We start from the raw sequence: 21395 nt of genomic DNA, 5'->3' as shown, positions 1-21395 counted from the left end.
CCTTCCAGCGAAGCGCAATTCGGAAGCATCTCGATACATTTTTCTAGAAGAGTTATCGACACACAATATCAGCGACTACGAAGGGACCGGAAATCACGCTGCCCGGCTCGATTGATGATAAATTATCCTCTCCGTCCTCCGAACAGGGCAACGTAATGTGTCCCTTCCGATCGAAAGGGCTAGCAGCGATCCAGTTTGCGTACGGATATCGTACCGATCATGGAGCGTTTAATTAAGCGCATAAACCGCTTAACCCCATTGGGTTGGCTTCACTTTGAGGTGCCTATTACGGATTGGAAATGGTTGTGCCTTGCCAATGGACTTTTATTACATGCGCGCGCGCCACTATTTAACCCCTGCCCCGTACAAGGAAATGACACGTCGTCACAACGGCTCACAACAGCGTCCGAAGGTGCCGTCGTACCAGCAGGCTAACACAATGGACCCGAGAACCGATTTGTTGTTCCCTGTCCGTGGTAAATCTCGTCGCCTAATGATGTAGTTTTCGAAGGATAATGCGGCGGTAGGGGTTTTTTGATTTATGATGTGAAAATTTGACGCATTCTATTCGCTACACCAGGGCACGAATGGCGATCGTGGTAGAATTAATCACATGCTCATGTTTGGGGTGTTGGTTTTTATTTCCCAAAAAGTTTATCTGGGTGGTGGGGGGGGATCGCTATACTCTCACCATGTACGGTCATTGTTGCGAACGTACTGGATTTAATGCTTGAGGATTATTTTCCACCACATAAGGAGATTTGTGGGGCACCATTTTTTTAAACTATGATTAACATATCAGGTAAAAACACTACATAGCAAACAAAAAAGTCATTCCACCATGTCCAAATTTTGGGTGCAAAATTCTTTAATTTTACACTTGGAAACAAGAATGGGTTCACACAGACAACTGATACTGTAAACCTGTAGAAGATCAACAAATTTCTCTCATTATTACTGCTTAGAAACCATTTATCACATTCATCTGCCCAACTTCTGCTGCTTCCGATAATCGAAGATCGATAATTCTGCCACTGAATGATAGTATGTAGTTTGATAGATAAGGGAACGGCGTCTCTTCCTTCAGACACAGCTTGGACAGCTTTTTGTTTTAGATCCTTAGACTTTCAAAAACAATTCTTCGGAAATGTGTCTTTCAGCGCTTTTCACTTGTCTTTTGCGGTCATCTTTTCTTAGACAACTGGCAAAATCTTCCTTCTATTCGTCGTATCAATCTTGTCCAATTTGGAGTAATGGTAGATTATACGAGGCATGTCTTATACTCAGATAAACACTGCTGGGAAGACAAGCATGGGTTTGATTCTCGTGTTACCGATTAAATTTTATGGTACTCAAGAAAAAACAGACATTGATAACATGTTCCACTATTTATATAGTCGAAATAGCAGACGCAGACAAGTTTTAGTGGGATCTTAATAACAACGAATATCTTCTTCTTGGCTTAACGACCTTACAGGTCACGCCGGCCATTTCTGGCTTACTAGACTTATTTTACCACGTAGCCGGATAGTCAGTCCTTGCTACGGGGGGACGGTCCGGATGGGATTTGAACCCGGTCCGGCCGTGTGGACTGGCGCCGTTTATCATATGCACCACCGGGCCGCCCCGACAACGAATATAATAATGACAAATTACTTACGGTTGGTTGCCAGCTACACAGAAGATCCTGCTAGAAGTACACTGGACCTAGAAGAAAAATTCAATTCCGGTGGAATCAGAATTGATTATGGATTTTCTCAAAACAAACAGATTTGTGTACTTTCATATGATCCGTATTAAACTGATTAGCGCATAACCGTAAAAGTTAACAAAATATTTTTTTGATTGCATTCCTTCATTGTAGTGGGTATAGAGTAGAATTTATTAATGCTAAAAATGAATTTAAACTAACCAATTACCTTCCTTCATTCGACTTGTTTCTGCTTACCGTATGTACTACCTATTGATTGATTTCGATTTCCAAATCCGACCACATTGCATCACTTTCCGATTCCATTTCGTTCGCCCCAGTCGTACGTATTTCGATCATTTCTAGCGGATTGTCCGGCATATCGCTGCCGTCCTCAACCATTGACTCGAGATAGGAACTGGAAGCACCCGCATTCGATGTACCACTGGTCGTACTGCCGGTGTGTTTTCCCAGCAGTAACAACCCCGTAATAGCGGCACGGTTCGACGGGTCCATACTATGATTATCGGAAGTAGAATTAAATTTTAAGGGGAAATATTCAAACCAATTTACAAGTAGCAACACTTACTTGAGCGCAATGGAATAATGCTCCAGTGCGCCGGAATGATCTTTTTCATTGTTTAGCATCTCTCCAAGCATGATGTGAAGTTTGCAGTTTTTCGATAGCATTGCATGCTTCTTCAGTAGCTTCATCCTAGCCGTGAGATCATTCTCCCGTAAATATAGTTCTGCCAACAGATAGACTGCTGGCAAGAAGTTTTCGTTCAAATCGAGTGCTTTGAGACAGAGTGCCTTTGCTTTCGGTCGGGCAGCTTCATCTTTCATGTATGTACGTGCCATCAACTGCAAAGAAAAAGTGTTTTATCAAAAAACTATTCGTCGTGAAGTTACTCATTTCACGATTTTGTGCACTCACCACCAATGTTCGCGCCGATTCACCCAACACCTTAACCGCCTTCAGTGCTTGCAATTGCGCTTCCCGTGTGCGACCCATATTCAGATAGTTGTCCACAAGAGCCTTATGGATTTCGTATCGATACGGTGCAAACTGTTGCCCGTACCGCAGGTGAGCGATGCCCTGCTGATACTTTTTCACCTGAAATAGTACTTCCGCCTTCAGCACCAAGGCTTCGACGTTGCGCGAATTCTGGAAACAGGCTTTTTGCACGAAGTAAACGGCCTTTTCATACTTTCCGGTAGCAAACAAATACTGGCCCATTACGAACCACATCTCTGAAGTGTACTCGTTCAGCAACGAGGGAGATGGCGTGATGAGTTTTTCCAGCTCGGCTACCTTTTTGTTCTTCGCCATCAGAATAGCAAGAATCTGCAATCCGCTTTTCGAGTGTGGCTGCATGGCGTGGGCCCGCTTGAGCGTTATGTATGCCTGTTCGTACTCGCCATTATGGTAGTAACATTCGCCGATCAGTACCAACAGCTGGTGATAATTCCGGAGGCAGGTGTTCGCCTCGATGTTACGCAGCGTTTGGATGGCGTCGGTATACTTGCGGGTCTGAATGTTGGCGTGCGCCTTGATCCAGCTGCTCATCCATTCGTTACATTGTGGCGCCATTGTAGCATCCACGATCAGTGAATTCACCTCAATTCCTTTAACACCCAGCGTAAGCAGACCTTCGATCGCTTCAAACGCCAAAGGACACTCTTTCAGCACTTCCTTGTACGTTCCGATTGCACTTCGCTCGTGGCCATGATTGTGACAAAGCTTGCTGAGCAGCATATTAACCTTCGGCGTGCGTTGTTTCAATGCGAGCGATTGCAGCAACACGATTGCATCGCGATAACATTTCATCTCGATCAGACATCGTGCCGTCTTGTACTTCAGCTCTACCTCCGACTGTAGATCGACCTGTCCCGGAACGGGACCTGCTGTACTTTTACAGTTTGGGGATTTGTTTTTCGACAGAAGCCGCTTCAGCTGCAGCGCTTGACGGTAGATCGTCTCCGCTTCACGAAACCGTCGTTCATGAAAGAGTGATTCGGCATAGTACACGAGCGTACCGAAGTGTTCCGGCGGGCTTAGCGTGGCACGATTTGTGTCGTATATGGAAAGAAGTAGATTAGCCTGAAAAAAGCACAATCATATTAGCGTTTATGTGCCGTTGCTAGTACGTACAGAATAGATCAACAATCTTGCAGCATTGTTTCTATACCAGTGTCGCCGCATTGGAGTAAAGCTCGAAGTCGAAAAGTGTTTTCAGTTGCTCGAACAGCGTCTTCATGATGAAATTATGATGAGTTATAGATAATAAACTTAATACTTATTGGATCACTGTTTGTTACAAACAAGCCTTTTTAGAGACGTTTTTGTTTACGCTAGCTTTAAACCTCGAGATGTCACTTTGACGGTTAACATCTGAGCTTAAGCACTGACTACACGTGCAAGGGGACAAATTCAAACAGTTTGAATCGAAAAAAAAATAGTTATTTGAAGAAGGTTACATGCAATTTTGTAGGTGGATTAATACACTACGTATTTCTTAATATAGTAAATCTCCTAAGCCCTTGAAAAATACGTAAAAACATTGTACTAAAATTGCATAACTGACAATTCCTTTGACAGCGAACGTCGGAGCAAAATCGATTCAAAAGAAAACAAAACTCCTGTACGGTGAAATTTTGCGACATGCCGGTCTACTATACTCCGCAGTAAACATGACCAGTTTTATCAGCATTAATTTGTTTAACAATTGCAGAAGAGTGTCATCGACACTAGTGCTAAGTGTATGCAGAAATGCTTCCACAACGGGCAATGGAAATGTACCATTGGCGAAACCTATCAAAGCCAGAACCGTACCGGGGAGTTCCGGGCATCTAACTATAGCATCGCAGTTGGGTAACAGTCCATACTTCGTCAGCAGAGGTAGGCCATCGTCACTGTTGCAACAATGTAACAAAATTTCGTCATCGTCTATCATAAGTCTACACGAAAGTATGCAAATGAAAAAACGTCCCCGTCGGAAACGCGAGGACGAGAACGATAAGATTGCCCGTGGCTACAAAAATGTTACCGCGTTTGCTACGGCAGAAGAGTACGATCTCGATCGTTTGCTGCGGGCCCTACGGGAGCAGAACCTCTACGAACCGAAGCAGTTTCTATCGAGCGATGACATCGATACAGAACCAGATGTCCTGCACGTGACGGCAAAATACAAAGTGGGCGACGAGTGTCGCGATTTGTACTTCTTCCGCGAAGGTACGGTAGTGTTGTGGAACTGTACCGATTTGGAAAGCAGCAACATCCTGCGCTTTTTGCGACCGTTCGAGCAGGATTCGTACGATGAGGGCACTGTGCTGGAGGAAAGCGAATCCATGCTGTTCAACCATGACGGAGTGGCCCGGCTAAAGTACAACAGCTTCTACGTGTCGAAATCGGACGAGGCCGACCTGGAGAAGTACACCTTCTCCAATGCGATGTCACTGTCGGTGAAGCTTGGTATCTGGGAGGCATCGCTGGAACGCTACATCGACTCGATGGCGTATGTCACGGAGGATCTGAAGAAGGGCAACAAAATTAAAATTTCACGGCCCGACATGTTGCGCCGTACCGGTGAGCTGTTTGCATTGCGGCACGTCATCAACCTCAGCTCGGATCTGCTTGATACGCCCGATTTTTACTGGGACCGGGAGCAGCTCGAAACGCTGTACAATCAGACGTGCGCCTACTTTAGCATTTCGCGACGGACGCGCGTTATGAACGAAAAACTTAACCACTGTGTCGAGCTGGCCGACCTGATTAGTTCTAACCTGAATGATGACCATCACGTACGGTTGGAGTGGATGATTATCATTCTAATCATGGTGGAGGTTGGCTTCGAGGTTTTGCACTACGTTGATAGGTTTTCCTAAGCAGTAGGATGAAGTTTCACGTCGAAGACAACGTTTTAATCGGCTGTTACATCCTTAACACCAACCTAGTGATTCATCGATCGCACATTATCAAGCAGAATTGTTTGCTGACAAGGCGACAAGGGTTTCCGGTTTTGCGCTTTATTTTTATTACCTGCTATTTGTGTTATCAGTGTAGTGTGATATGTGGCAGATTCCACAGTCTTTTGCTATTATGTAGATAACAGGACTAGGATCAATACATACTGGTGTAGATTTTGTGAATACAACCAGTGTACTTTGATTAAAAATCCCATTCGAAGAAGTGAAGAATGGTAAAAGAGTCATTTGATGAGTTATACCAGCATTTAGATAGAAGTTCAAATGTATAAATTAAAGTAGGTTGTAGAAGGCTGGCGGATCGAAGCTAATGGAGTTCGCATTTCATAAACACCCCAAGGACGTAAAGCAAATGATTGAAAAAATAAACAAAAAAAGAAACTAGTTCAACATCTAATACAACTGACATTGTAATCGCTATTGCCAGGTCGCATGTTTCTGCACCCGGGTAGGTTGTTCTACATTTGCAGTACAATTTCAGTTGCAATTTTATATCGTTAGCATATACAACGAACGAACGGCAACATTATGCACTAGAACCTACCTCCCACTCAACGCAGATGAGCGGTGTACGTTTGGTTTGCAATAAACAAAAAAAAGGCATGCGCCTCCACTCCAATCGCGGCACGAAGCATCACGATCGCGATGTCGAATGCCGATTAAACGCATGGTGGCGAACGCGACCAACTCAACGAAGCGATGATGGATGAACCGTTGTTTGTAAGCACGTTTTGTCTGCGGTGCACAAGTGCACGGTGAGTCCACACCACAGTCGCCTTGCAAGCCGGTCGAAGCGGACCGACGGAATGTTGCAGGTTTTAGTTAACGATTGACCACGGGACGCGGAACATTCGGTGATGGTCGTGCTGCTGCCAGTTAGTCCCCACTCGACCACATTCCAATGGGCAGGATAAATCGTTGTCTCCGTAGTTAGCAAGACACGCTAATACATTGCCGAGGCCTTCACATTAGTCGTGCGGTTCTGTCGCGCCATTCGTAGTAGTTCTTGCTGTGCGATTTAAGGCCGTTACCAGAGCTTCAGATCGTTCGCTGTCCCAGGGTCATTAGGCACAGACACCTGTCACCAAACATCAGTACACGATGGGCTGCAGTTCGTCAAAGGCGGTTCGCAATTCGAACGAATCCCTTGCCAAAGGTAAGCAACCGCGTGCTAATGTGTTAGTGTGCATGGAGGTCACCGACTGCCGTAGCAACGGGCCAAGTTCAAACGTGTGATTTCAGTGAGACCAGTTTTCTCGCTATCCTGTCCTCCAAAGATAAACCCTTCAAACCATGTTTTGTAACGACGGAAATGTGATGAACGGAAACGGAGAGTTAGTAGTTACGCGGGAGGGTTCACGCCAATTCGGAAGAAGTGAAAGTTACGTCTTTATGGCTTGTGGTTTTGTGGAGTGGGAGTTGATGGTGCGATTAGCTTTTTTTACAAACAACATGTGGTTTCTGTCAAGCGAAAAAGCAGTGTCCTTGAATTTTGGGTTTTTTTCGTTTCGTGAGTCGCTCTCTACCGCTTGATCTAACTCGTGGCAAGAACCCGCTTCTCGATCGTGCTTGAATCTTTTGCTGTACATAACCTTCTGACATCGCAATAGTGAAGGAGAGATTGTGCAAAATATCCAAACTTCCCATCGAAGGTCGTGAACCAAATTTAACCCTTCTCTCAAAACCGGCCAGAAAGGGATGTGAGAAAAAGCATACCATAACCACCGCAACACGTTTTCGGCGCGAAACTTTTTTTTTCTCTACCCCCTTTTTGTGGGTGCGCCTGTGTGCTATTTCGCGGTTTTTACTGTGTATGTGTGTTACAGCGCGTTACGGCGCGGTTGCCTTGGTAACGCATTAGTGTGTGCCGTGTGCAGCAAACAATCGGATGGATAGGGAAGAAAAAAAACCCTATCCATCAGAAATTCCGGCTCCTTCGATCGATGCGAACGTGGGTTTTCTGGTTCTAGGCTCAGTTCTCTAGTGTGCGTCACAAAATGATGTCGTATCTCAGTAAGTAGTTTTCGTGAACATTCCATTCAAGTTTTGGATGATTCACCCACTGAAAGTGATGTTGTTGGGTATTTTAGCTTCTAATTAGTGTATGTCAATACCGTTGTGTCACGGATCAATTGATTAGTTTCGAGTTTTAATGCGTTGAACCTCCTATTTAACTCACAGCATCCAAAGTAACGTCGACGGTCACTAACGGCGGACCGGTTGTGCAGGATGATGATTTCATCGAAGCCGTCGTCTGCCAGGAGTCGGAGATTGGCGAGAATCAAATGAAACAGGTTGAACTGGGCGAGGGCAAGGTGTTGCTGGTTCGCCAGAACGGAAAGCTGACCGCCATCGGTAACAAATGTTCGCACTATGGAGCAATGCTCGTTACCGGAGCGCTGGGCGAAGGACGCGTCCGCTGTCCATGGCACGGAGCCTGCTTCAATGTGGAGACGGGTGATATAGAAGACTTCCCGGGTATGGATTCGTTACCTTGCTACCGTGTAACCATCGGTGAGGCGGGCGATGTGAAGGTACGGGCAAAACGCACCGAATTGGCCACAAACAAACGGGCACGCGTAATGGCCAAACGAACGGAGCAAGACGAACGTACGTACGTCATCATTGGCGGTGGCCCATCCGGTGCAACGTGTGCGGAAACTCTACGACAGGAAGGTTTCACAGGCCGCGTTGTGATGATTAACAAAGAACCGTGCCTACCCTACGATCGTATAAAGGTGAGCAAAACGATGGACATGAATTTGGAAAAGTGCCTGTTGCGGACACAACAGTTCTACGACGATAATGACATCGAGGTGATGCTGGGCACCGCAGTGACCAAGCTGGACGGTGCCACACGTGAAATTACGCTCGACAATGGGTATAAGATTCGATACGATAAGGCTTACATTGCGACCGGTTCGAATCCACGGCGACCTCCAATCGAGGGTGCGGATTTGTCCAATGTTTGCGTGCTACGAACGGCAGCCGATGCGAAACAGGCTAACGAACAGCTTGGACCGGAAAAGAAGATCGTCATACTGGGCACGAGCTTTATCGGGCTGGAAGCAGCTGCCTACTGCGTGAGCAAGGTGGCCAAGGTTACGGTCATTGGGCGTGGAGCCGTCCCGCTGAAGGAATCGTTCGGTGATGCAATTGGGAAACGGGTCATGGAACTGTTCGAAGAGAAGGGTGTCGAGTTTGTGATGAATTCCGGTATCCGGCGGTGTACCGGGGAGGCTGGGACGCTAAAACAAGTCGAGCTGACCGACGGAACGATGCTTGATGCGGATGTGTGCATTTTTGGCATTGGATCAACGCTGTACACCGAGTTTCTGGCAAACTCTGGCATTACCCTGAATCGCAACGGATCGATCAACACGGATCAGTATTTGGAGACGAACGTGGAGGGGGTGTATGTTGGTGGAGACATTGCCAATGCCCCGGTCCACTCGAATGATGGCCAGCAGGCCACAATAGGGCACTATCCCCTAGCACAGTACCATGGTCGCGTAGCGGCACTCAATATGGTTGGCGTGGCGACACCGCTCAAAGCGGTACCCTTTTTCTGGACGGTACTGTTCGGAAAGTCGTTCCGCTACTGTGGCTACGGCACTCCGGACGAGGTAATCGTGGAAGGAGATTTGGCCGCCTTGAAATTCGTTGCATTCTACATTGGCAAAGGTGGTCGCGTGATCGGTATGTCATCGTGCCAGCGCGACCCAGTGGTGGCCCAGTTCGCGGAGTATTCATCACAGGGCAAGGTTTTGCATAAGGATGACCTTACACCTAATCCGTTCGGTTGGATACCGGCATAATTCTAGGACAATCAGTTACGTTCGCAGAAACACGCTAATCTATTTCATCGTAACATTATTCACTATTGATATACTATGTTTGTTACCACATATACACGAGAGAGAAGCAAACGCTGCCTCAAAAAAGTATTGTTGATGTAAAAGCTTGTTGTACAATAAAAGAAAACCCTTTTACAATGGAGCACACTTTGAATTGTTTCGCCGTTCGAACTCAGTCCCACACGTCTTTCACCTTCAGGTGTGCTAACCGTTCCGCTATCGTGACGTGCGGTTTCATCTTAAGCTGTTCCTCTCGCCATTTCGCCACGATCTGCTCCTTCTTACCCAGTTCCTTCGCATGGCCACTGGATTGTTCCTGAAAGCAAAAGGGAAATCGTTTACTACGCCCAGCATAACACATACACCGGGGTGCCGTATTACCTTCGTCAGGTATGGATGAAGCAGCAGCTTCATGTTGGCTTCAGTTTGTTCGTACTCTCGGACCAGTGTTTGCATGGCGCGAGGAGTAACGCGCTTCACCAAACGATATTTACCACGAAAAATGTGTCCATTTACACTTTTCTTGAAGAAATTTACCACCGAAAGCCGCATTTCGTTACGATACACGCAAGAGTTGCAGGGGAAATGTTTTCATAACATCTGTCATCGAGACACGAGCTCAAGGTTGATAGATCCTTGGTGCTCCAAACGAAACACGATTCATACAGTGCTGGTGGGTGGAACTTGTTTATGTAATCCAAAAATTGAGAAGAAATTTTCAAAAATTACAAACAGGAAGTGCATTGTTATGCCTTGGTTAACATCCAGCCGTTTTTGGCACATTAGGCTAATTCTCGATCATTTCCACAGCTTTTCCATTGACCTCATTGACGGAGAAGGAAAGGGACAAATCTTCTAAAGTCATCTCATCTTTACGTACGTGTAAAACTGTTTCTGCAAGAAAAAAGTACGAATGACTGTACATTACACAATTGATTATGTATTCAACATTCGCTTACCGGTGCTGCTACTAGTCTGGCTAACTTCAACTCCCTCATCAACGACCGAAAGTCCACTGTCGGAGGTAGTAGTTGCCTTGGTTGATGAATTGTTGGTGCGTTCCGTGGTTGTGCTGGTGGGTATACTTTTGACGGAAATGATGCTGTTTCGTTTAATCAGATAATTGTTATCGTTTTCCTTCAACCAGGCCAGCTGACTGGAGGGAGCCGTTTTAGGACGACTATCCCTACGCTTACGGCTGCCACCACCAGACTTTATACCCGTACGTGGCCTTTTAATGGTACGTGATGCATCCGCACCCTCGCGTCCGAGCATTGCCTTGTGGAAGTTGATACGATTCATAATGAACTGTCGATGGGCCATCACCGTACCAACAAGCCACTGGATGCCGTACGTTAGCCCATCGTATTCGTTCAATTCGTATGATGTACTGCCCCAGTTGCCACATGCCTCTACCAGACATGGACAGCGGTATCGGTTGGCCAGATACTCGACATCCAGATACTCGCAGATTTCGATACAATCAACCGATTCGGGAAGGTCCTGTTTGTTGGCAAGTATAAGAAACGGTTTGCCCGCCAGAAACTCGTGTGCCATTAGGTTTTGGAATATGTTGTAAGATTCACAGATGTTGTGTATGTTGGAAGCATCGATTACGAAAATTACTGCTAGGGCCTACAATTATACAAGTAAACGTTTGATGAAACATCTTCTCAACGAGGTTTAGGTAACCCGAGTTGCAGGCAGTTTGAATTACGTCTAAAAAATAGTACTTCCAGATGTCTCGAAGATCTGATCCTCCTCCAATTTCAATAAGTTTTATATCCGTATCCGCTAGAAGAAGCAGTAATGAATGGAATAAAAAACACACCTTTGCTTCACTAGTGCCGATAGATCCCCTTACCGATCACAGTTTCAAACAAACGGCATCCTTTCGTTGCAGCATAATCACTCCGCTTTTGATGACAAATTTTAAACGCTATTTCAGTCTTGCCAGAGTTCTCTATTCCCAACACAAGGATGTTAAGTGCGTCACTGGAATCAACGATGAAGGTCAACGAAACCATTTACACGTGGACCAAATATTGTACCCGATAAACATGAGTCGACGGCGGATTGGTACTATACTTACTCATTATTTTCATGCTCTTTTCTACAGCATTTTGCAAAAACTGTTCCCATTATACGGCCAAAAGTTACATGATTTGGATGGATTATCGCGCTACTATAGTACGAATGGGGGTTTCCGACTTTCTCGTATCAAACATTTGTTTGTTTAGGTTATTTAGTACATCCTTGCCAACGGTTGCTAGGAGCGGTGTTGCACCTACGAGCGATGTCATTTAATGCAAATCGGGGATTCAAACACGTGTATGTAATTAACAAAAATATTTATCTGTTTGTTGTTTAATTTATTATTTATCTGTAAAAACTACAAGATAGAACAGGTAAAAAACGGACACCTTTGGAAGAATAATTTATCTGCGCAACGGCTTTTTTAAATCCCAAGCGAACAGAACAGTGCATTTGACAGTTGACATATGACAGCAGAATGAAAATAAAATCACGCAATATACACAAACAAACATGAATCACGAATTCTCTGTTCTGCTGTGGTGCTAATATTTTACTTTTCTTTTAGCATATTATGGAGTAAATAGTGGAAAATGGAAACACACGTATCGTCAAGTAAGTGCATCGCGTATTTAGCTCGAACCTTGTGCTACTCCTTGGGTGTGTGTTATATTACTGTTTCCCTTTATAGATCATTTCTACGCAACGCAGATCAAAGAGTACGGCATTTTTCTGAAAGATTACGACCAAAAGCTAACCCAGCTTCATCTACCAGCTCTTGCGGATGGTCCTGTGCGGAGTATTGTACGATTGGATTATGCGTGCAACAATGAGCAACTGTCTCTCGCTCGCATGATAGCGAGCAATAGTATCAATAGTGGAAAGTCGAACAACTCAACTCCCGGCAATAGTAACATACCGCTGAACAAGATTTTGGCCACCTTTGCACAATTGTGCTGTGAGATCGATTGTTTGGAGCAAGAGGTGCGAACCCTAGCGGGCAATATTTACGATCGTACAGAATCGTTCCGTAATGCTGAAAGTACGGAACGTCCACCGGTACTGTGGATTGCTGACAACATTGATCTAATGGGAGCGGTACAGTGTCATTACGAGCGAATGCGAGATGTTGGCGTTCTGTTGCTACGCCAGATCGGTGCCTTTTTTGATGAAGAAGCTTCCTATGGGCGTGCCAAGCGAACGAAAAAGATAGGCCTTGAGGGAAAGTCTCCTCCATCGCTGGAAGTGGAAGTGAGTACTATCGGGAGCGTTGTAAAAGATAGCTTTTATATTAATCCTTCCTTCATGTTCAGTATCTGTTCGACTACATCGGTAAACTGTTACGGGTCGTAATGGAGCTAGATCACATACTATGGAAAACTTTCCTCAAAGCACACTGGCGTTCCTTCGCCCAAAAACTACGCCAAGCGTCAAAAATCGCCCCATCACGTACGGTTGCTTATCATGATCTATTGAGTGTGTGTCGAGCGATTGGTTTCTGGATTGGTGATGAAACAACACCAGACATAACGGGAGAAAAGCGTCTGCTTGAGGCACTGTACAAGGTGAAAACGCGTTTCGATCCCGTTTGCTCCGGGGAAGCATTTAGCGATCGGTTTATGAAGTTTCTAAAGCGCAAACTAACCACCCTTGCGTCGAGCGTACGAACCACCACTAATGGGATTGATTTCACACAATCAAACGACATCATTGGGGTGAATGTGCTGTTAAACTTTGCGTTGTACCTCTTCTTACCGATCGAGCAGCGTATGTTGAAGAATCTTTTCGAATTAAATCTCAAGGTAAGCGAATCGGTTTTTGTACTGTTGCGATAAACGTTATTGTAACTTCATTTCCAATTAAATTTCAGTTTCCACTGATACCACTGGAAGCCAATTTTCCCTGGCTGCCAGACGAGTTCGTACAGGAGCACGGTCATAAGCTGCTGCGGGATTACGATGCCAGTACGGCTCCCATCTCCGTTAGCACACCACTTTCGACCTCGTTCGATTATCAGAAGGCACGAGACGCATATCTGCAGATGATCGAAAAATCGGCTCTGCCTGCCGTGCTTTGCCAGCATGCGGCCAGCTGGTTGGTAGAAGCGCACGTTCAGCTTCGCAACTGCCCTCCCACACCCGGAACAGGCCGGGAGGATGGTAATTTTACGCTCGAAAACCTACGCATTAAATGTGCCCTGCTGCTGGAGGGCATAAGGCTCGTGCAGGAAATGGAATACGTGCTAGGTACGCTGTATGCACTTTACGGTCGTAATCCGACTGAGAAAACGGACCGATTGATACAATATCGGCGCATGGTGGTAGAATTTTTGCTCTCATCCACCTGTCGCTCCGTTACTGTGCCCTGTCTGCAGTTTATAGTTCAGCACCAGCAGCATAAAATTTATACCATCGTTAACAATGCCAAAGTAAGTGCAAATTATGTCTTCTTTACAATCAATTCTTTATGTTTTATTTACTTATTTTTTGTAGAAGAAGTTACTGCGCGAAGCGAAGGAATCAAAATCGACCGCCAGTGGTTCGCTTTGGTTGGAAAAGTTGTCCACAATCGACGTGCTGGAAAAATGCCTTCACGGTCCAGCCACACCAGACCGTGTCGGCTTAGCTCAGGTAACGATTGCACTTTGCCATGGAAATTTGTCCAGTTCCGGAACGCCCCTGCTAGCCCTAACGGACGATGCCTACCGTAAAGTGGAATCGTTGCTTAAGCGACTTGCTACCTTTATCGCTTGGGAGGAAGAATGTGAACGGACGGATGTTGCCGGCAAGTATACGGCTTTACTAGGTCAAACTACTCGCCAGAATGCACTCTCGGTGAGTGTAGTTCCTATGAGCAATCGCATCGAAGCCTTCATACGGTGGGATTTCCATGGCAAATGGCATCAAATCGAACCGTTCGATCCATTCCGAGACGGTAGCGATACCGGGATGGCCGATCAGAACCACACCCAAAAGCTGGTGTTTGCATTCCTTCGCACCAAGCTTACACAGGAAGCGAACGGAAGGTGGCTCTGTACGCGACATTCGGTGGCGCAACATTTGAGCGACGTGTTCTACACGCTCTCGACAATTTCACCTTCCGAGTGGCGCATTTACCGGGAGATGCGCTCAATCGTGGACCGAAAGTACGGCATACGGTTGGTGGAGGATCAATTACCACGCACCACGGCCGAGGATAGGCGGGGACCGCGTGGTCACGGTCAGGATGATGATGTGCTAGCGCTGATGGAAGACTTTGAAACGTTTATCGGTTCGTACGGGTATGACTTACACGGGCAGTTGTTTATCGAACGTCAGCAGGCAGCCGGTAGTGGTGGCGTAGTAAATGTGGTTAAGATTGAACACATTGCCAACTCGATTAAACGACACGGGCCTGGAATTATAAGCACAGTGGTAAGATATAAATCATTTTTATATTTTTACACATTCCTATGTGATAGCATATCATTTACAGATTACTTTTTGTATCCATTTCTCGTTGCATAGGTGAACTATGCATTCCAGTTTTTGCGCCAGAAATTGTTCACGTTTTCTCACTTTTTGTACGACGAGCAAATACACTCCCGGTTGGCTGCGGATGCCAAAAAATTAACCACCGAAAGCGCCGTTTCCACTGGTGCCGCTACATCCGCTGCGAATGTTTCGTCTGGCGTGAGTACTGCCACTTACACGTACGACCGTGCACTCGCCTTTAATCGGCGCATCCGAAATCTCGGCCTCTCCGACGATGGTGAAACGTACGTTGATTTGTTCCGCAAATTAATCTGTCAAATCGGTAAGCTATAACAGACCTAAGTAGGCTCGCTTAACCGATTGCTAAGATGATGTCATGTTTCCTCTATCTGTCTCACAGGCAATGCGATGGCTTTCGTACGGATGCTTCATGCCGGTGCGCTTCACGAATGTACGGGAGCGGCAGAATTTGTTTCCAATCCACCGAAATCGGCCGAAGAAACGGAAAACGATCCAGCCGTAGCGAATTTAGGGAAAGATTCGCAAACAAAACAATCAGCTGTAAACATTTGGCGACAGGATATGGCAACTGTGCGTGCCAGCTGGCGTCTGGAGAACGAATTTTTCCGTTTGCTTCTCAATGCGTTCGATGGTTTTCGACGTCAGCGAGGAAATCAGCCGGATGGGGAAAATTCCTCACCAGCGGACAGTTTTGCACATTTGGAACTGTTTTACCTGATCATTCCACCGCTCACGATCAGCTACGTAGAGGCAATGCTAAAGGCAAAGGAAACGATCGCTAAAAAGGATCGCCACGGAACGTTCCTGCCAACGGACGATGGTTTCGTAATGGGTAGGGTGTCCCACATGCCTTTCATGTTGTTGGTCACACTCACTTAATACATTCCATTTTCCAGGTCTATCCTATTTGCTGACACTGCTCAACCAAACGGCCGCCTTCAATTCATTGCACTGGTTCAAGGAGGTGCACACCAAGTATGCACGGGAAATGGCAAAACTCAATCAACAGACAGCAAGCGGTGCAGCAAATCCACTGCAGACGGCTTCGGTGGAACCAACGGACGAAAAAATGCTACCGACCGTATCGCTTACCCGCAAACGATTGAACGCGATGCAGCACGAGTTCGAGCTGCTGCAATACAATCTGTCCAGTTCGAAAATTTTCTTTAAATAGTTTTGCTAAAGTAGATTCACAAGATGTTTCTTGAGTGAATAATGGCATTATGGTACACATTCCGTATGAAACTTTGTTCGTTATTATGAAAGTTTATGTTATCTACCTAGTTACAAGTGTTTTATGAAATTATCTAAAAGAAATTTTTAACTAATATGTAAATTGTTTGATTTATGTTATAGACAACAGTGGTCAGTCCAACATCGCGTGTATCTTGTACACCATGTTTTAGTAAGCATATTGAAAATGTCTCTGTAATGTGCTCGCGTGTACAATTGCTTACTTCGCGTTTCCGTTCGTACCCGCGTTACATTTATCGATTTGCGCAAGGTTAATCATTTCACGGTATCAACGACTTTTCGTTCGGACGACACGCTTCTTCATTCGGGCGGACTTGATCGTCCAGGCGATCATAGAAATCTGGAAGAGATTTCCCTTACTGGATTGATGGAGACATCGAGGCCTTACCTTGGGTAGGGGGACTCTCGAAGCTCTTGAAATAAGAACACAATATAGTTTTGGTTGGTTATAATTTCCAACCTGACGGTTAACACGCACTTTGGCGGTTCATCTCGGACTCCTCTTCGTCAGGTTAAACTGGCTTTATTTATATCCCTTTTCCAAGCTTTTAGTTTGCTTATTTATCTATGGATGTTATAAAAATATTAATAAGTAGTTCATATTTTGAGTTATAACTTAATATAATAAATAGCCATTATTTTGGTTTCTGTCGCAAACATTTATCTTCAGGCTATAACGAAATCGGTGACAAATAACGATGGTGCTATTTGTTATTAATTGTGGTTCCGGTGTTCCGTTTTTTGCTGTTCATGCAAAAACCGCTTATTAAGCTATCTTTACCGGGTGGCTATGAAATTGATTCTCGTTGGTAACCCTAAGTGTATAAATTTACGTTTATGCGTTGGTCATCGGTTTTTTGCAGTTGCCGATTTAATAATGTGGGTTACTGTGTTTTTTAAATCTGACCTCCTTTTGATTTAGGTTAAGTGGCTTTTTTTGAGTGGCGAAATGTGTTGAATTCTGTCACGCGATGAACCTTCTAACTTTATACTGTATAACATTTAAATTATGATAAGATGTTTAGCAGATATGCTACATCTCGATGTAATCTTCATCGAACGTTACTGCTCTCTTACCTACGCCAAAGGATTTCTAACTATCCGAGCTGCTATCGTGACCTCTTCGCTTGTGGCTGTGCTTTCCCTTTTTGGACTTTTTGCGTTTTTTCGTTAGCTTTTTCTTGTACCGATTTTTGCAACGTTTTTTAAGTTTGCCATCACTACTGCTACTGTCAGTATTGTCCGTATCGCTTGCATCGGAACTGTTCGAGCTGGACCGCGATCGTGAACGTTTGCGGTGTTTGCGTTTCTTTTTCTCCTTGCGTGCCTCCTTAGCCCTTCGTGCACGTTCCTTCCGTTCCGCCTTTTCGGCCTTTCGTTTTTCCTCTTCCTCTTCCTGCTTTCTGAGTTCCTGCAGTGGCGTGAGATAGTTTTGTTCCGGCGATTCACTACCCGGACGCTGCTGGCTTGGCACAACTGCATGGCTTTGTGGATCAACCTGGCAGCAGGGTATGATATCATTAGAATAGGTATCGGAAACGTGGTGATGGTATGTTCATACCGTCAGATAGTTCCGGCACTGATACGTTAGATGTCCCGGGAAACCACACTTTTTACAGGCGGCGCGAACATTTTCCTTTTGCGACAGGCCGGTAAGATATTCCATGTTCGATTGGTTTGCTGAAAATGGTGCGTAATAAGGCACAATTACTGTAATTTTATGTGTAACTATTGCGCACACAGATATGAATTACTTGGAGGACAATTTTATTTCGTTTTGTTGCTTTGCGAACGCCGCAATACCGCTTGTAGCGTTTGTTTTGTTTATCTAATTTCAATTACAACTCCAAATGACAGCAGCTTTCCACGCGAAGCATCACAAAAGTATTGTTTTTCACAGAGCCTTACAAATGTTTCTATTCGCTCGAGATTTTAAAAAGAACGTTAACGTTACCGTTGTTGCACTAACATCAGCCGAATTCGATTTTTCAACACCAAGAGAGCATCCACGAAAGAGGTAACACTCATTACTATCATCTAGAATATTTATCTCTTTCAATCCATTCGATCAATAGACAAGGATCTGCTATCAATGATAACATGCGTAAAAGAGACCACCTTATGAAGGAAGCACTGATCAGGCAAACGGCTGTTAGTGTTACCTCTTTGCATGGATGCTCTCTTGTTGTTTTGAACGGAAAAAGTGATCATTGTCTGCGACAAAATTCTACAAATGTCACTAAACATTTCCCAAAAAAATATTCTATAAATTTGCCAATCTCCTAAGGCAATTTACGATTGATTGACTGATTGATTGATGATCATAAATTGATGAATTTTGATGCGAATTTGTTGCAATAAGTTTCTTTTCACTCAAATAATGCTTTAAATTACAAAAAAAATAAAAATTTTTTTAAAACATTTTCAACCTGAAAATTTCATAAGGCTTACCCCTTACGTTTTTTTTGAGAAATTTTGCAAAATTTATAAATTTGATATTTTTCAATGCGAATGTGTTGCAAAAAGTTTCTTTTCACTCAAACAATGGTTTAAATTAGAAAAAGAATAAAAAATCGGAAAAAAATTTAAAAAAAATTTCCACTCGAAAATTTCATAAGGCTTACCCCTTGCCATTTTTTTGAGAAATTTTGCAAAAAAATTTAAATTGATTTATTTTAATTGAAATTTAAATTGATTTATTTTGCCTATAACTCGGTCAGTATCCAACGGATCGCCAATCTTTAACCTGTGGTCGATAGATGGCACCAATAGCTACATTTTCTTCTTGGACGGCCATGCCCTCAGATATCCGTGCCAGAAGTTATGCGAGGAACCAAGTTCCTTACCCTGTTTGAGAAAATGTAAAATTTTCCTCATTTTTCTGCAATTCAGCAAAATTTTTAAATGTGATATATTTTAATGCGAATTTGTTGCAATAAGTTTCTTTTCACTCAAATAATGCTTTAAATTAGAAAAAGAATAAAAAATCGGAAAAAAATTTAAAAAAAATTTTCCACTCGAAAATTTCATAAGGCTTACCCCTTACGTTTTTTTTGAGAAATTTTGCAAAAAAAATTAAATTGATTTATTTTAATGCCAATCGGTTGCAATGTGTTTCTTTTCACTCAAGTAATGCTTTAAATAAAAAAAGAGAGAAAAATAATCAAAAAATCAAAAAAATCAAAAAACTTAAAATTTACTAGGGCTCATTTTTGCACCAAGTTTTGCCTATAACTCGGTCGGTATCCAACGGATCGAAAATCTTTAACCTGTGGTCGATAGATGGCATTGATGGCTACATTTTCTTCTTGGACGGCCATGCCCTTAGATATCCGTACCAGAAGTTATTCGAGGAAGCAAGTTCCTTACCCTGTTTGAGAAAATGTAAAATTTTCCTCATTTTTGCACCAAGTTTTGCCTATTACTCGATCGGTATCCAACGGATCGCCAATCTTTAACCTGTGGTCGATAGATGGCATTGATGGCTACATTTTCTTCTTGGACGGCCATGCCCTTAGATGTCTGTGCCAGAAGTTATTCGAGGAACCAAGTTCCTTACCCTGTTTGAGAAAATGTAAAATTTTCCTCATTTTTCTGCAATTCAGCAAAAATTTTAAATGTGATATATTATAATGCGAATTTGTTGCAATAAGTTTCTTTTCACTCAAATAATGCATTAAATTAAAAAAAGTATAAAAAATCGGAAAAAAATTTAAAAAAAATTTTCAACTCGAAAATTTCATAAGGCTTACCCTTTACGTTTTTTTTGAGAAATTTTGCAAAAAAAATTAAATTGATTTATTTTAATGTCAATCGGTTGCAATGTGTTTCTTTTCACTCAAGTAATGCTTTAAATAAAAAAAGGGTGAAAAATAATCAAAAAATAAAAAAAAAAAAATTTACTAAGGCTCATTTTTGCACCAAGTTTTGCCTATAACTCGGTCGGTATCCAACGGATCGCCAATCTTTAACCTGTGGTCGATAGATGGCACCAATGGCTACATTTTCTTCTTGGACGGCCATGCCCTTAGATATCCGTGCCAGAAGTTATTCGAGGAACCAAGTTCCTTACCCTGTTTGAGAAAACGTAAAATTTTCCTCATTTTTGCACCAAGTTTTGCCTATAACTCGCTCGGTATCCAACGGATCGCCAATCTTTAACCTGTGGTCGATAGATGGCATTGATGGCTACATTTTCTTCTTAGACGGCCATGCCCTTAGATATCCGTGCCAGAAGTTATTCGAGGAACCAAGGTCCTTACCCTGTTTGAGAAAATGTAAAATTTTCCTCATTTTTTTGCAATTCAGCAAAATTTTTAAATGTGATATATTAAAATGCGAATTTGTTGCAATAAGTTTCTTTTCACTCAAATAATGCTTTAAAGTAAAACTCGAATGAAAAATCGGAAAAAAATTTAAAAAAAATTTCAACTCGAAAATTTCATAAGGCTTACCCCTTACGTTTTTTTGAGAAATTTTGCAAAAAAATTAAATTGATTTATTTTAATGCCAATCGGTTGCAATGTATTTCTTTTCACTCAAGTAATGCTTTAAATAAAAAAAGAGTGAAAAATAATCAAAAAATCAAAAAACTCAAAATAATAAAAATTTATTAAGGCTCATTTTTGCACCAAGTTTTGCCTATAACTCGGTCGGTATCCAACGGATCGCCAATCTTTAACCTGTGGTCGATAGATGGCATTAATGGCTACATTTTCTTCTTGGACGGCCATGCCCTCAGATGTCTGTGCCAGAAGTTATTCGAGGAACCAAGTTCCTTACCCTGTTTGAGAAAATGTAAAATTTTCCTCATTTTTGCACCAAGTTTTGGCTATAACTCGGTCGGTATCCAACGGATCGCCAATCTTTAACCTGTGGTCGATAGATGGACTTAATGGCTACATTTTCTTCTTGGACGGCCATGCCCTCAGATGTCTGTGCCAGAAGTTATTCGAGGAACCAAGTTCCTTACCCTGTTTGAGAAAATGTAAAATTTTCCTCATTTTTCTGCAATTCAGCAAAAATTTTAAATGTGATCTATTATAATGCGAATTTGTTGCAATAAGTTTCTTTTCACTC

At 43.4% G+C, this 21395-nt stretch overlaps 5 protein-coding genes across 7 annotated transcripts; 2 read left to right on the top strand and 3 right to left on the bottom strand.

Annotated features, from left to right (window-relative positions):
• The first annotated feature begins 4283 nt into the window (after positions 1–4283).
• Positions 4284–9676, top strand: LOC125760944 (apoptosis-inducing factor 3). 3 transcript variants are annotated; one of them, XM_049421558.1, is made up of 2 exons: positions 4284–4592; positions 7859–9676. In XM_049421558.1, the coding sequence occupies exons 1-2, from the start codon at positions 4385–4387 to the stop codon at positions 9493–9495; spliced, it is 1845 nt and encodes a 614-aa protein (XP_049277515.1). In that variant the 5' UTR covers positions 4284–4384; the 3' UTR covers positions 9496–9676. The 3 variants fall into 3 exon arrangements, with proteins under 3 accessions (XP_049277515.1, XP_049277516.1, XP_049277517.1); XM_049421559.1 differs by lacking the exon at positions 4284–4592 and adding an exon at positions 5592–6833; XM_049421560.1 differs by lacking the exon at positions 4284–4592 and adding an exon at positions 6840–7690.
• Positions 9511–10144, bottom strand: LOC125760957 (ribosomal protein 63, mitochondrial). The gene is made up of 2 exons (XM_049421601.1): positions 9916–10144; positions 9511–9850 (listed from the first exon to the last, which is right to left on the bottom strand). The coding sequence occupies exons 1-2, from the start codon at positions 10084–10086 to the stop codon at positions 9707–9709; spliced, it is 315 nt and encodes a 104-aa protein (XP_049277558.1). The 5' UTR covers positions 10087–10144; the 3' UTR covers positions 9511–9706.
• Positions 10145–10301: 157 nt separating this feature from the next.
• On the bottom strand, positions 10302–11959 carry LOC125760953 (ADP-ribosylation factor-like protein 2). Its single transcript, XM_049421589.1, has 5 exons — positions 11627–11959; positions 11399–11529; positions 11252–11328; positions 10494–11169; positions 10302–10428 (listed from the first exon to the last, which is right to left on the bottom strand). The coding sequence occupies exons 1-5, from the start codon at positions 11674–11676 to the stop codon at positions 10322–10324; spliced, it is 1041 nt and encodes a 346-aa protein (XP_049277546.1). The 5' UTR covers positions 11677–11959; the 3' UTR covers positions 10302–10321.
• Positions 11960–12057: 98 nt separating this feature from the next.
• On the top strand, positions 12058–16392 carry LOC125760937 (WASH complex subunit 4). The gene is made up of 8 exons (XM_049421544.1): positions 12058–12183; positions 12260–12819; positions 12882–13370; positions 13439–13996; positions 14061–14981; positions 15075–15363; positions 15442–15894; positions 15959–16392. Exons 1-8 carry the CDS (start codon positions 12162–12164, stop codon positions 16234–16236), a joined length of 3570 nt encoding a protein of 1189 aa, XP_049277501.1. The 5' UTR covers positions 12058–12161; the 3' UTR covers positions 16237–16392.
• Positions 16393–17354: 962 nt separating this feature from the next.
• On the bottom strand, positions 17355–18188 carry LOC125760956 (protein SREK1IP1). The gene is made up of 3 exons (XM_049421599.1): positions 18071–18188; positions 17878–17996; positions 17355–17814 (listed from the first exon to the last, which is right to left on the bottom strand). The coding sequence occupies exons 2-3, from the start codon at positions 17980–17982 to the stop codon at positions 17410–17412; spliced, it is 510 nt and encodes a 169-aa protein (XP_049277556.1). The 5' UTR covers positions 17983–17996; positions 18071–18188; the 3' UTR covers positions 17355–17409.
• Between the last annotated feature and the right edge of the window lie 3207 nt (positions 18189–21395).

Source organism: Anopheles funestus, chromosome 2RL, assembly GCF_943734845.2.
Source record: "Anopheles funestus chromosome 2RL, idAnoFuneDA-416_04, whole genome shotgun sequence".
NCBI lineage: Eukaryota > Metazoa > Arthropoda > Insecta > Diptera > Culicidae > Anopheles > Anopheles funestus.
This window is presented reverse-complemented; position numbering and strand designations above follow the sequence as displayed.